At 42.0% G+C, this 12,724-nt stretch overlaps 1 protein-coding gene across 2 annotated transcripts in view; it reads right to left on the bottom strand.

Moving 5' to 3' along the window:
• Nucleotides 1–12,724, bottom strand: part of LOC138759501 (zinc transporter ZIP11-like) — a 489,253-nt gene that overhangs the window by 475,682 nt on the left and 847 nt on the right. The window contains exons 2-3 of one of the 2 annotated variants that reach the window (XM_069930027.1): nt 9,366–9,434; nt 6,955–6,993 (exon numbers count right to left, since the gene is read on the bottom strand). In XM_069930027.1, the coding sequence (XP_069786128.1) occupies nt 6,955–6,993; nt 9,366–9,434 (108 nt within the window). The remainder of the gene's footprint in view (nt 1–6,954; nt 6,994–9,365; nt 9,435–12,724) is intronic. The other variant, XM_069930028.1, reaches the window with a different exon arrangement.

Below are 12,724 nucleotides of genomic sequence, written 5' to 3' on the forward strand. Positions count from 1 at the left end.
CAACCAGCCCACAGAAAAACTTAGACACAAAGCAAACACAAAACTCACTCTGTATGGATTTAATATCAAAATGAACAATCAAATAAAATCACCATTTTTTTTTTAAATCACTTTTGTAACCACCAATAAATTTTAAAATGTCTGCAATGCTTTCATTTCCTTATTGATTTCTCAGGCTTTAAAAGCTCAATGGATGAGCACCGAAGAGTGCCAAACGACCTTGGATTTTAACGATGGCAGTTACAAGGCCTTTCGTCCTTCACAAGTAGATAAATTATGTTGCTGCGATGAACGGAGTTCAAACTTTTAACATGGAGGATGGGATTTTGTTTTATGTTAAGGGTAGGGGAGGGTTGGTGGGAACACAGAAGAGAAGCTGCATCCCCTTGCAGTTGTCAGGAATTATTGCATCACCAAGCCACTACCTTTTATATATATTTGTGTTTTGGACCAATCCTCTGGGTCAAATTTGGAGGGGGGGTCAACTTTTACATGGGTCATTTTGACCGCAGCAAGTACCTGCATCATTCAAGGTATCGGGACTTCGATGGCCGGGAATGGGTGGCAAGTCAGTGTTCAGGGCATCGGGAACTCGGATTGGTGGGCGGCCAGGGCCTACAAGAGGCTCTGGGCATCGGGAGCTCAGATGGCCAGGGCCTAGGGGAGCATGTGGCCAAGGTGTCAGGTGCTCAGATGGGCAGGCGGCCTGGGCCTGGGAGAGTGTCTGTGGGCAGGGTGACAGGAGCTCGAATGGGCGGGCAGTCAGGGACGGTTGAATATTAGGGTTTATTAGTACTCACCTCCATCCAGTTTCAAAATAAAATCACAGCTATTTATTTACTTGCTTATGTGTGCACATGAATTCCACTTGTTAACTCAGGAAGAACAAGCATCATCATTTCTGCACTTGTTCAACCAATAATCTCAGCAATAAGAAAGAAAGTCTCTTCAGATTTTTCCACGACACTCTTTTCATATCATCCATACAGACACAGCCCAATTACTCCAAAACATAAACACATTGTGGTTAATAAAATCAAAAGGTTAACGAGGATGGAAATATTGGTGTGATTGATGTTGCTGGCAGAGCTTGAACTGGGATTCGTTGCTCTGTGTAAACAAACCATGGTACTAAGAATAAACCACATTTTGTTGGTGTCTCAGGACTATAAATTTATCAATCCATGAAACATTACCTGGTCAGGATTACAGAACTGGAACACAAACTGGAGATCTGGACATTATAATCCAGTCAAAGATTTATTTGATTTCATTCAAACTCGTATTGAATGCAAGATTTGCTAATACTGTCTGGTTGCAAAAGGTAAAAAAACTTGCATACATTTAGAGCACTTTACACCATCTCAGGGCAGCAGCTCAAAAAACACCTTTTTAAAATTGAGTTACAATGTATGAACCATTCACTCGGATGGAAAATTAACATATCATACAGCAAGATCACAGATTAGCTAAATGAAGTTACTTTTGGCAGTACAATCGTGCTGCACCACCTACATCCCTGGTCATCCACTGCCCCTCGTCCCATCTCCAGTTGACTCTACTGGATCCAGATGGGAATTGGGGTGAGACTGATGCTGTGCAACTCTCCCTCACTTTAATCCCAATCGAGTGCTCGTCTCGACACCATCATCATCCTTCTGTTTAACCTTTGAAGTCCTGTGGCGATAGACGAGCAACAAAGCCGGAGATGTGGGTACACGGGAAGCGATAGTCACAAACCTGCACGCCAGCAGCCTAGGCCTAATGGTCGTTTCTCGCCGACTGAAGCAGCGGTGAAACTCGGCATCTACCTGATGACTGAGCAGCCCTCTTCAGGAACACACTGCTCACCTCCGTAGCATGAGGAAGGGGGCTAGAAAAGGTGCCCTAAATGTTGCTGCTTCACTATATCCTGACCAGTTCACTGCAGCTGGCAGGGATCCCATCTTGGCAGTCGAACAAATACAAGGTGACACCACTCATCATTGACTCTTGGAAGATGTGCATGCTTTTGGACAACCCTACAGCAGACAGACCAGAGAGAAGAACAGCCTTAGTTGCCCTGAGACCTTGCAAGATACAATATCGACAACGCGGCTCTGAATGAGACTCATCTCACCAACGAAGGTCAGCTGACTGAAACTGGAGGTGGATGCTCTTTTTTTCTGGACCCGGTTGCAGCAGCTGTGATGCTGGAGCTGAATTTGCCGCCAGGAGTCACCTTATTCAGAAACTTGCCAGTCTCCCCAAGGGTGTCGAACGACCAGCTCATGACACTACAACAGAACCGAACCTGATCCGCACCTACACCTCAACAATGACCAACCCAGACAAGACGAAAGACAGGTTGTATGAAGAACCAGATGCCCCGCTATAAGCAGTGAGCTTCAATGCATGAGTAGGGTGTGACTGCAGCCCGGCAGAGGGTGTCATTGAGAGACATGGAGTGGGCAAGTGTAACAGAAACGGCCTAGTCTTTCAAAAGCCATGTGCAGCACATGACCTCCTCATCACCAACACAACTCTCCGCCTTCCTATCCACAATAGGATCTCCTGGATGCATCCCTGCTCTCAGCATTGCATCTTATCGACATGTCATTGTCAGGAGAAAAGACAGCCAGGATGTTAGAGGGACCAAGACCATGTGTGGTGCTGACTGTTGGACAGATCACAGGTTCATTGACTTCAAAATGAAACTCTGTATCAGACTCAAGACATGGCCATGAGGGAGCAAGGCCATGAAAAGAACAAATGTGGCCAGACTGAAGAACTTCAGCATAGTTTTAGCACTGGCTGAAGACTTAGAATCCAGACTTGCTGACAAGAGATATACAAGATTCCCCAGGTAGACATAAACAGCACCATGGATGTCACACCAGTAGGAGCCAAAGTCACGAAAGCTGTCAGCCAGCTATTCAGTGGCAAAGCCCCAGGGGCAGATGCCATACCTTCACAGATCCACAAAGCCAGTGGCCCTGTACCTATAGAGAAGCTCACCAAGTTGTTCCAGTCTTTCCATTCCTCAGGAACTTAATGATGCATCCATCATCTCTACAAGTGGAAGAAGGGCAATCGACAAGTATGCAACCATCACAGATGTATCTCGCTACTTTCCATCGTGGGGAAAACCCTTGCAAGAGTCCTGCTAAATTGTCTGGTCACTCATCTGGAGACGCGGCCTGCTGCCAGAGTCACAGAATGGCTTCTGCAAAGGTTGTGGGGCCATTGCTATGATTTTTGCCACACGCCAACATTTTAAGTGTCAGAATCGCGAACTCTGCCCAACCTTTGTTGACCTCACGGAAGCTAGGCCAAGTCCTGGAGAAAACAGCTTATAACCTGAGAAACAAATACTGTACCTTCCATAAGATCTGGCAGCCATACATGCATTACATAGGCAGATGGCGGTGATTGGTTTCCGCGTTTCTTGCTGCGGCTTCCTCTCCCTCACACTGATCCCAATCAAGGAAAGTCAATCAACATCACCCCAGAGGCCGCCCACCGAGCTGCGACAATCCCTGCTCCTTGTTAGTTATTTTCCTGGTGTTAAAGTTTTGTTGTTGTTGTTGGTTGAAGTTTGAGTGAGTCGTTTTGTTTTATGTATGGGGGACGGGAGATTGATAGAGACACGGGCTTGTATATGTAATCATAAAGAAAATGAATATATGTATATTTGAATGTGAACAGCCACTGTATATGGCTGTACAAGCTTTTGTGAAGATATAAATAAAATATTCAAAAAAGAATAAATTGAATAGATACATGGATGGGAGAGGTCTGGAGGGTTATGGAATGGTAGGTAATCGGGACAAGCAGAGAGATGGTCAGCACAGACTAGAATGGCTGAATGGCCTGCTTTCTGTGCTATAGCATTCTATAGTTCTATACCCATTAGGTCTCTTCAAAATATCTTGTCCCTTACCCTAAAATCCATGTGGTCTAGATGAACTGCAGTTGATGCAGCTCCCTCTCTCCCAACACCATAACCTTCTGAAGTCGGTGGCTTTTAGCCTCCACCCAATCAGACACATTCTATTGATTCTCTCCTCCCTTCCAACCTCTGCAATTTCCACAAAAAAGATTGACAGGAAATATTAACCACCTTATTAAATGCAAATCATGTTAAACTTATTCATGTTTTTGAATCTCGTAACAGAGGGTTGACATGAATTTCAGAAGGCATTTCACAAAATGTAATCAAGACCACGAAATTAACAGAATTAGTAACATTCACAAAAGGCTGAAAGGCAATAGCATCAAAAGTTTTCATTTTAAGGCTATCAGAAAAGATTCAGTGGCATTTCCCTGGAACTACCATCATTACCCTTGATCTTCCTGACAACACTAATCAGCATAAAGGACATAATTTCACAAGACCGATCCATAAACACCACAGGGAAAAAATTTGCATGCTTGAGAAATGGGGAAATATTTGTCAAATTAAATATAACGCCCAAGTATAAAAGTTTTGGTTCCAAAAAAAGGGGGCAATATTAAATTATGACACGATTATTAAATAGATGCCAGAACAGAGAGAGAGCACGGAATTTCTGTACCAAATGTTTGAAGAGCAAGCACGCAACATTAAACAGTAACGAGTGACCGTGCCACCTTGGAGACAGAGTACAGGCCAATCCCCATTTTATGGAGGCATTATTTGAGAAAACACGAGTGGCACATTGTAAGAACACGTATTTCACTGACAGTACAATAATCGCAGAGAAAGCTTCCTGATATTACTTTATTCATAATATACTAAAATCCCCGTAATCTGGAATTCAAGTAACTGGTAGCCTCAAGCAACCAGCAAAAAAAAAATCACGCAAAATAAATAGGTAAAAAAAATATAAAAGTTTAAAATTGCCGCCCCCAAGCAGTCAATTTGCCAATAATGGAACACGCAGTCTCAAGCAACCAGAAAATTCACTTATGTCCAATTAACAGCTTTTGTCTGTTGATTTGGACTCCTCTCCTTTGGCTCCCCCTTTCTCTCCTAACTCATTAATTCAGATGCCTGCCTGCTTTTTTTTGCTTATACCTTGAAGGCGGTCTCGGGCCCAAATGTCGGTAATCAATCTTTACCTCCGATGGTTGCTGCGAGACCAACTGAGTTCCTCCAGCATTTCTGTACGTTTTTATTGCAAAAATAGCCATCTTCAGTTCTGTGTCACGAACTCCACCACCACCATTTAAATCACCACAATCTCTTTTTGAGAGCTTCCCTTGCTTCCACCAGCTGTTAACAAGTGCTTGTAAACAAAGAGCACAACAGCAGCACATAAATTGATGGGGAGCTACTCTTCCTACTCCAGATGCCAGTGATATGAATTTCCACCCAAGGGTACAACCAATTAGGGTGCTTTTAAAATTATGAATCAAGGCAAGACAAAGATATTTAGAATAGTCACACAACAATTCACAGCAATCCATTATAGCAACTTCAGAATGGGTTCTCTAGCCGAAAGTAATTAAACATTGCACATCAACTGTGGGCAAATGTACTGCCGAGATTTTAGCAGAATGCTCTGAGTTGAGCAGACACTCGCTGCTGCCATCAGGGAAGAGGCACAGGTGCCGCAACATTCCACGTTTAGAAACAGCTGCTACCCCTCCACCATCAGACTCCTCAACAACAAACTTAATTTGAGACACGTTTAAGAACTCTTACTTAGACATACAGCATGGTAACAGGCCCTTCCATGCCACCCAATTACTCCCAACTGACCTACAACATCCGCACATTCTGAAGGGTAGGAGGAAACCAGAGCACCCAGAGGAAACCCACGCACACAGTGGGAGAATGTTCAAACTCCTAACAGACAGCACCAGATTTGAACCCGGTTCAATGGCACTGTAACAGCATTGCACCAACTGCAACACTATTATTCAGATGCAGAGGAGAGCTTCACTTCTTGTCGATGGTCCATGAGGAAATAGTCTCCCCAGTCCCAAGAAACACAGAGTAATGCTTTGCTGGGCACCTTCGCTCTGTCCGCACCAGTGACAGGGATATCCCAGAGGCCAATCATTTCAATTCTGCACTCCAGAATTCCCATACTTCCTCTCTCTTATCTGTCCCCCTCTCTCTTCTTTCCTCCAGCTCTTTACCCACTCCACCCCCAGTCACAGAGCAACCTCCCCTCCTCCTGTTTGCCCACATCTTCCCCCCCCCCACAAAACTTGATGAAGGGCTCCAACCCAAAAATTTGGGTTTCTATTTATACCTTTGCCCTATAAGATAGGCAGCTTGACCTGCTGAGTTTCTCCAGCATTTTGTGTTCACTATGCAGTAAATCTTCCCAGACCGTGCCACAAATGGATTATTTCAAACAAAATGATCAGAGGAAGCAGGAAAGTTCCAGGACTTAAAGGGTCCATATAGTTGCTATATGGGGCTGTTCCACTGCTTAGACACCACACGAATCTCCACCAATTTCATCTGTCTGCACATCTTCCTTTTCATTCCCATTTATTTCCAGAGATAGTGTTGATTAGAGAAATTGTACTACATCTACCTGTTCTGCTCTTAGGTCAGCTGGCAATGAAACACTTTAAATTGTTTAAGCAAAGACACGTTTTCATGTCTCCATGATAAGTGCAGAAATTGCACATATGCCACTCCCCACCTCTCAACCACATATTTAAAACTAATTAACTTAATTGAGTGCCAATTCATTTCCTTCGTTGAGATGTTGACCTCCAGTCAACCAAAGTCAAAATTTTTTTTTACTGAAACTGGTCATTTTTTTTTTGTTCACATGACAAAGCCACAGCAGAGTTTGCATGAACGAATTTTATCTCATCTTTTGCAGATGAACCTTACAGTTGCTTTGTAGAATCCTCCTGTTTGTCTCTCCCACAATTGCATGTTCAATAAATATTGCCAAATTGTTCAGTCAAAAGGCGGAGGCATAACAGCTCTTAAGCAGAGTTTGAAAGTCTCTTCACACTCACCCCTGCAGCAAAACCAAGACTTCCATCCAGAATGTGTTTCTGTATAGAAAAGATGAGAGTAAAATTTAAACTTGGACAAAGAAATACAATATTTTTACATCTTTCAGGACCTCAATGTCTAAAAATGCTTGTCAACAAAGAAAAAAAGTGCAATAACTAAATTCAGCTACTTCCTGTAGAACCTCAAGCAGCATGTTGAGAAATGATATTACAGTAAACCCCTAGTTTCGGGCACCAATATGGATTGTATTTTCCTGTTGCATGAGATTGTGTAGATTAGTTAATTTAATCGCTGAGGGCGCCAATTTTAAACTTTTTTTTTAATTTATTCCGCAATTTTTTTTGCCGGTTGCTTGGATTCCAGATAATGGGGTTTTTACTGTACTGAGTTTCATTGGTTTGCCTCGCTCACCAACACATTTGTATTCTCGTCTCATTTCTGTCATACTCAATGTTTTCCTTTGAAGTATCAGCAAGAGATGTTGGTGTTGTTTTCCTTCTGAGTTTCTTCATTGTAGACATTTGTAGATCAGTCTGCTTCGTGATCAGTGCAGAATCAGAATTTATTGTCATGTATTTTGCTGTTTTGTGGCAGCATTACGCAGTGCAAACATTTATATCAACCACATTGCAAAATAAATCAACAAAAATAGTGCACCAAAAGTCAATGTGAGGCAGTGTCTTTGGCTCATTGATCATTCAGGAATCTGATGGCAGAGGGGAAGAAGCTGTCCTTGTGCCACTAAGTGCTCATCTTCAGGCTCTGGCACCTATATACTGTCACACTATAATATATATATCTATTAATAAATTATTGTTTTAAAAGAAAACAACACTGTCTTGGTGAATTTCTATTGCTGCTGGTCTGTGATGTTACATTACTCTGAGGGGAAAATTATCTGGAAACTCTCACTTAATGCTCCCCTGAGATTTTGGTAAGGTTACATCTTTCTATCATTCTCCATACATCCTTGCAAAAGCTCACTGCTTAATTGTTTACACTTTTTGAAAGATTAATATAACGCGAGCCCCAACTTAAAAAAAAATAAAGGAACATTCCAGATCCTGCAGTCAAGGGGAAGCTGTGGGATAAAAGTCCACCTGCCCACATGCCCCAAACCCATTTCATCACATCCTCGTAATTATATTTCCTTCCACCAAGTACAGTAACTCGAGGGATAAAGGAATAGATGCATCTCACAGGTGATGCCAAAACAACGTTCGACAAAAATCAGTTATTCAATTGCAAAGAAAGCTTTGCACCAACTGTCTTTCACACTCTGGTGAAACAAAGCTTCTTGTGAAGCAGCAATGTTTTGAGAAACATTCCACATCACTTCACAAGTACATAAGCTTCAGATCATTTTAAAAATGTCACAAAAGCAAAGTTACAAAAAAGACTTCGTAAAACTTACTCCAATTTATGCTGGGACTTGTCAAAACATAAAATGCAATAAACTATTAATGAACAATAAAAGCTATTTAAAAGAACTGCAAGGGAGGCCTTCAATCTCCTGATCCACATTCATCAACCATCAACATATTTAAAATAGCCTAAATTTAAAAAAAAAAGACCAGGTAAGAGATTAAGATTCGTTAGAAATGTATGGAGATACAAGAAAGGAAAATTGTAATCATTAGACCTGAAGTGGGCAGATAAAGTTACTCAAGAGTTGCTCAAGGGCATCAATGAAATGCACTGAATGAAAAAGAGCAAATCTGCAGCAAGTTTCCAAGGCTGGGAAAAATCTAGTTGACCTGCCCTTTTTTTTTTAATTGAACAATTGGACTGGGAGGATGTAATTAAAATGATCTAAGTCACAAGGATTGTACCCATCCCTTAAAGTGCACTTGCATGACCAGGAGAGAGAAAATCTCTGAGTTAGCCACTTCTGTCTGCTCCAACATTGATCCATTCACCCAACCTGTCCAGGTCACATTCAACACTTTCCACATCCTCCCTCACTCGACCACCTCCTCACAGCTTAAATTGGTCAGGATACTTGGAAAACATTGCCCTCACTTCTAGATCAGTGTCCCATTAAGTTCCTTGTCAAATGCCTAACTAAAGTCCTACCCAACCCTCCCTCATTAACCACATTTGTCACCTCCTCAAAAAAAATTCAAACAAATTGGTAAAGTCATAACCTGCCCCCTCACAAAGCAATGTTAACTGCTCCAAACCTGACCATGACTTTCCAAATGTGGATAAATCCTTTCCCAACCATCTTTTCCAGTAGTTTCCCCACGACTGATGTGAGACACACTGGCCCATAATTTCCAAGATTATCCTGATCTCCAAACTAGGTACAACATTCACTGCTCTCCCATCCTCGTGCTAGGGCTGAATGCAATCTTTTCACTTGCTTCTTTCATTAACCAGGGGTATGTCCCAAGACACCCTTTCATACCCTTAATCTTGTCACGTCATGACCCCTTTGCCTTTCCTTCGCTCGCACACGGTATATGGAAGAAGCTGTCTGAAAAAGTGAGAATACAGTTGGAATGAGGACATTTAGACAGGTGCATGGACTGGAGTAGAACAGTGGTGCTCAACCTTTCTCTTTCTGCTCACTTTAAGTAATCCCTATACCATTGGTGCTCTGTGATTAGTAAAGGATTGCTTAAAGTGGTATGCGAATGGGAAGGGAAGGTTGACAACCACTGCCCTACTTTGCTTGAGAAAATTTGTCACTGGCCCAGTTCCTTTGGAGTTATGAAACCGAGTCCATGAACTACGATTAAAACAGTGGTTTTCAAACTTTTACTTACCACCCACATAGCATCGTAAGCAATCCCTTACTAATCACAGAGCACCTATGGCAAAGGGAAGTGGTATGTGAGTGGAAAAAGGTTGGGAACCACTGGAGTAGAAGTATATGGGCAAAATGCAAGTAAATGGGACGAGCTTAGGGAGACAATTTAGCACAAACAGGTTGGGCCAAAGGGCCTGCTTTCATGCCAAGAAACTCTTCCTTTAAATCTAACTCTGCTAACTTTGTTTCTTTACCAACTGCACTTCCCCCAACATCAAGGTTCCTCCATCTTGGAATATAATGGCCCCAACTCTCATTATGTTTCATGTTTAAACACCTCCCACTCCTTGCCCTGTAGACTTGCCTGCATGAGGTTGAGTGCCATCTATTGTTGTCAAGCCCTGTCTTATTACATTGAAATCTGCTTACCCTCCCCCTCCCCCAGTTCAGATCTTGGATAACCAGTCGATTTTTGTTATTCTCCACTACAACAGAGTTAGTCACTGTCTCCATAAAGTTTGCCCAGATATTCATTCCTCCCTCCCGGCTACATTGCCAAAGATTAGATCCAAGATCCAAGATTTCTCCTTCTGAAGCCAAGTCTGCATAATGGGCCATGGAATTTAACTCAGACAAATGCAAGGTGTTGCATTTCAGTAGGTTACACCAGGTAAAGCCCCTATTATCCAGAATTCAAGCAACAAGCAAAAAAAAAGGAAAATAAACAAATAGAAATAAACAAGAATAAATTAAAAAATACATAAACATTTAAAATATTCTCTGAAGCAACACAAAACTTTGGAAAAGATGGTAGCAAATACTCAGCCAGCGGAGAGGCTCGATCATGCTTTGCTCATGGCAGCTGTTTTAATAAAATGGCAGCACCCAGGATGAAGAGCTGGTTGATGCCGCTCACTGTTGAGGTGACTCTCTTAAAGTGTCTCCTTATCCCTGCTCAGTAAGAGTCTTTATTAGTATATTATTAAGTATAATAGTCAGGATTTATCTGTAAACCTGGAAGAGCAGGGAACTAATTATGCCCTTTTTTTTTTGTCTTTCAGGCAGCTCCGTGGAGGGGGAGGAACCTGCAGAGGCAGCGATGGTTAAATGTTTTCAAAGAATGTAACTGAAAATGAAGAAAATCCTTTAAGGTTTATATATTCATGCAAGTGAAGTTTGTTCAGTGTAATTACAGTATTGTATTTTTGTCTTTTAAACTATTTATTCTTAATTCAGGTGCAGTTAGGCAAACAACCAGAAAATTTGCTTATCCGGCACCTACCAATCCACGAGGTGCCAAACACCAGGGGCTTTACTATACTCTGATAGCAAGTGGAAAGCACCTGAAGAGAGGTGAAGAACAAAGAGTCTTGGGCTACAGGTACACAGTTCCATGAAAGTGTTGACACAGGTAGATAGGGTGGTTAACAACAGGAGCAGGGATTTCTGTACAATATGTTGTTGAGGTCACACTTGGACTGTTGTGGTCATCTGTTCATAGGAAATGTGTATTTGAGAAAGGATGCAGAAACTATTTATAAGAATGTTACCAGGACTGGTACACGACATGCATACCACATGCAGGCAGGATAATAAATGAAGTTCTACAAAGAACGAAAACAAAATATAATTACTTCAAAATATCAGAAAACAGCAATCAAAATTCTTTGGACACATGATGCAAAGAGATAAATTAAAACACTTAGTTACAACTGGAAACCTGAATGGAAAAAGAAGCAGAGGTAGACAGAGAATGGAAATGATAGATGGATTAACATCATGGTTAGAAACAGGGGAGGCAACTACAATTCAGAGGGTCAGAGATTGTGATGGATGGAGAGACATGTTTGCCCACGCTGAATAGTAAAGGCACCTGAACGAACAACCAGGTTGAGTACAAGGAGAGGTGGGACATCTCTCTCAGGACCATCGGGGCAGTAATTGTGATATTTATCATCATGAGGGGCAATAAACTCCAGAGGGTTGTTAACTCGGCCTGCGACATCACAGCCACCAAACTTCACTCCATCTACATGAGGCAGTCTCTTTAAAAAAAAGCCTCTATCCTCAAAGACCCCAACTACCCAGGCCATGCCCTCTTCACTCTGCTACCATCAGGGTAAAGGGGAGCACTCAGCAGCACAAGGACAGCTTCTTCCCCGCTGCCATCAGATTCCGGAATGATCAATGAACCAAAGACACTGCCTTACTTTTCATCCACTAATATTGTTATTATTTTATAGTGATGTCATAAGACGCTGCCGCAAAACAACAAATTTCATGACTTGTTCATGACAACAAATTCTGATTCCAATAGATTAAGTAAATACTTTTCACCAAAGGGTAGTGGAGTCTTAAACTAGAGGGTACAGATTTAAAGAGAAAGGGGAAGAATTGAAAGAACCCAAGGGGCATCTGTTTCCACAGAGGTATGTGGAAGGAGCTGCAGGAGGAAGTGGTACAGACAAATCTAATAACAAACTTTAAAAGACAGGTCCATGGATCGGAAAGGTTTAGAGGGATATGGGCCAAATGCAGACAAGTAGGGCTAGCAGAGGGAGACAACTTGACAATGGGGCTATAAAATTCTGACTTTAAAATCTTTCCAGGATAGAGCTGAAAAAAGTTCAGCCTCGACACAATTTGTTACATTGAAGTAATCCCAGTTAATATCAGATTTCAATTTTCGCCCACATCATTAACCTCTTGTATTTATAGAATGCAGAAATTGTAACAGGCAGTTTTGCACATTAAATTATACTTCCTTTTGAGTGTTTTTTTAAACATGCAATGAATACATAGAACATTACAACCCAGTACAAGCCCTTCAGCACACAATGCTGTGCCAACCTTTGTAAACTTACTCGACAACAATTCAACACTTCCCTACCTCACATCCATAAACCCCATCTTTCTTACATCCATGTGCCTGTCCAAGTCTTTGAATGTCCCTATTGCACCTGCCTCCACCACCACCCCCAGCAATGCATTCCAGACCCCCACCCCGATCAGTG

The sequence above is a fragment of the Narcine bancroftii genome, chromosome 3 (assembly GCF_036971445.1).
Source record: "Narcine bancroftii isolate sNarBan1 chromosome 3, sNarBan1.hap1, whole genome shotgun sequence".
In the NCBI taxonomy this organism is placed as follows: Eukaryota; Metazoa; Chordata; class Chondrichthyes; order Torpediniformes; family Narcinidae; genus Narcine; species Narcine bancroftii.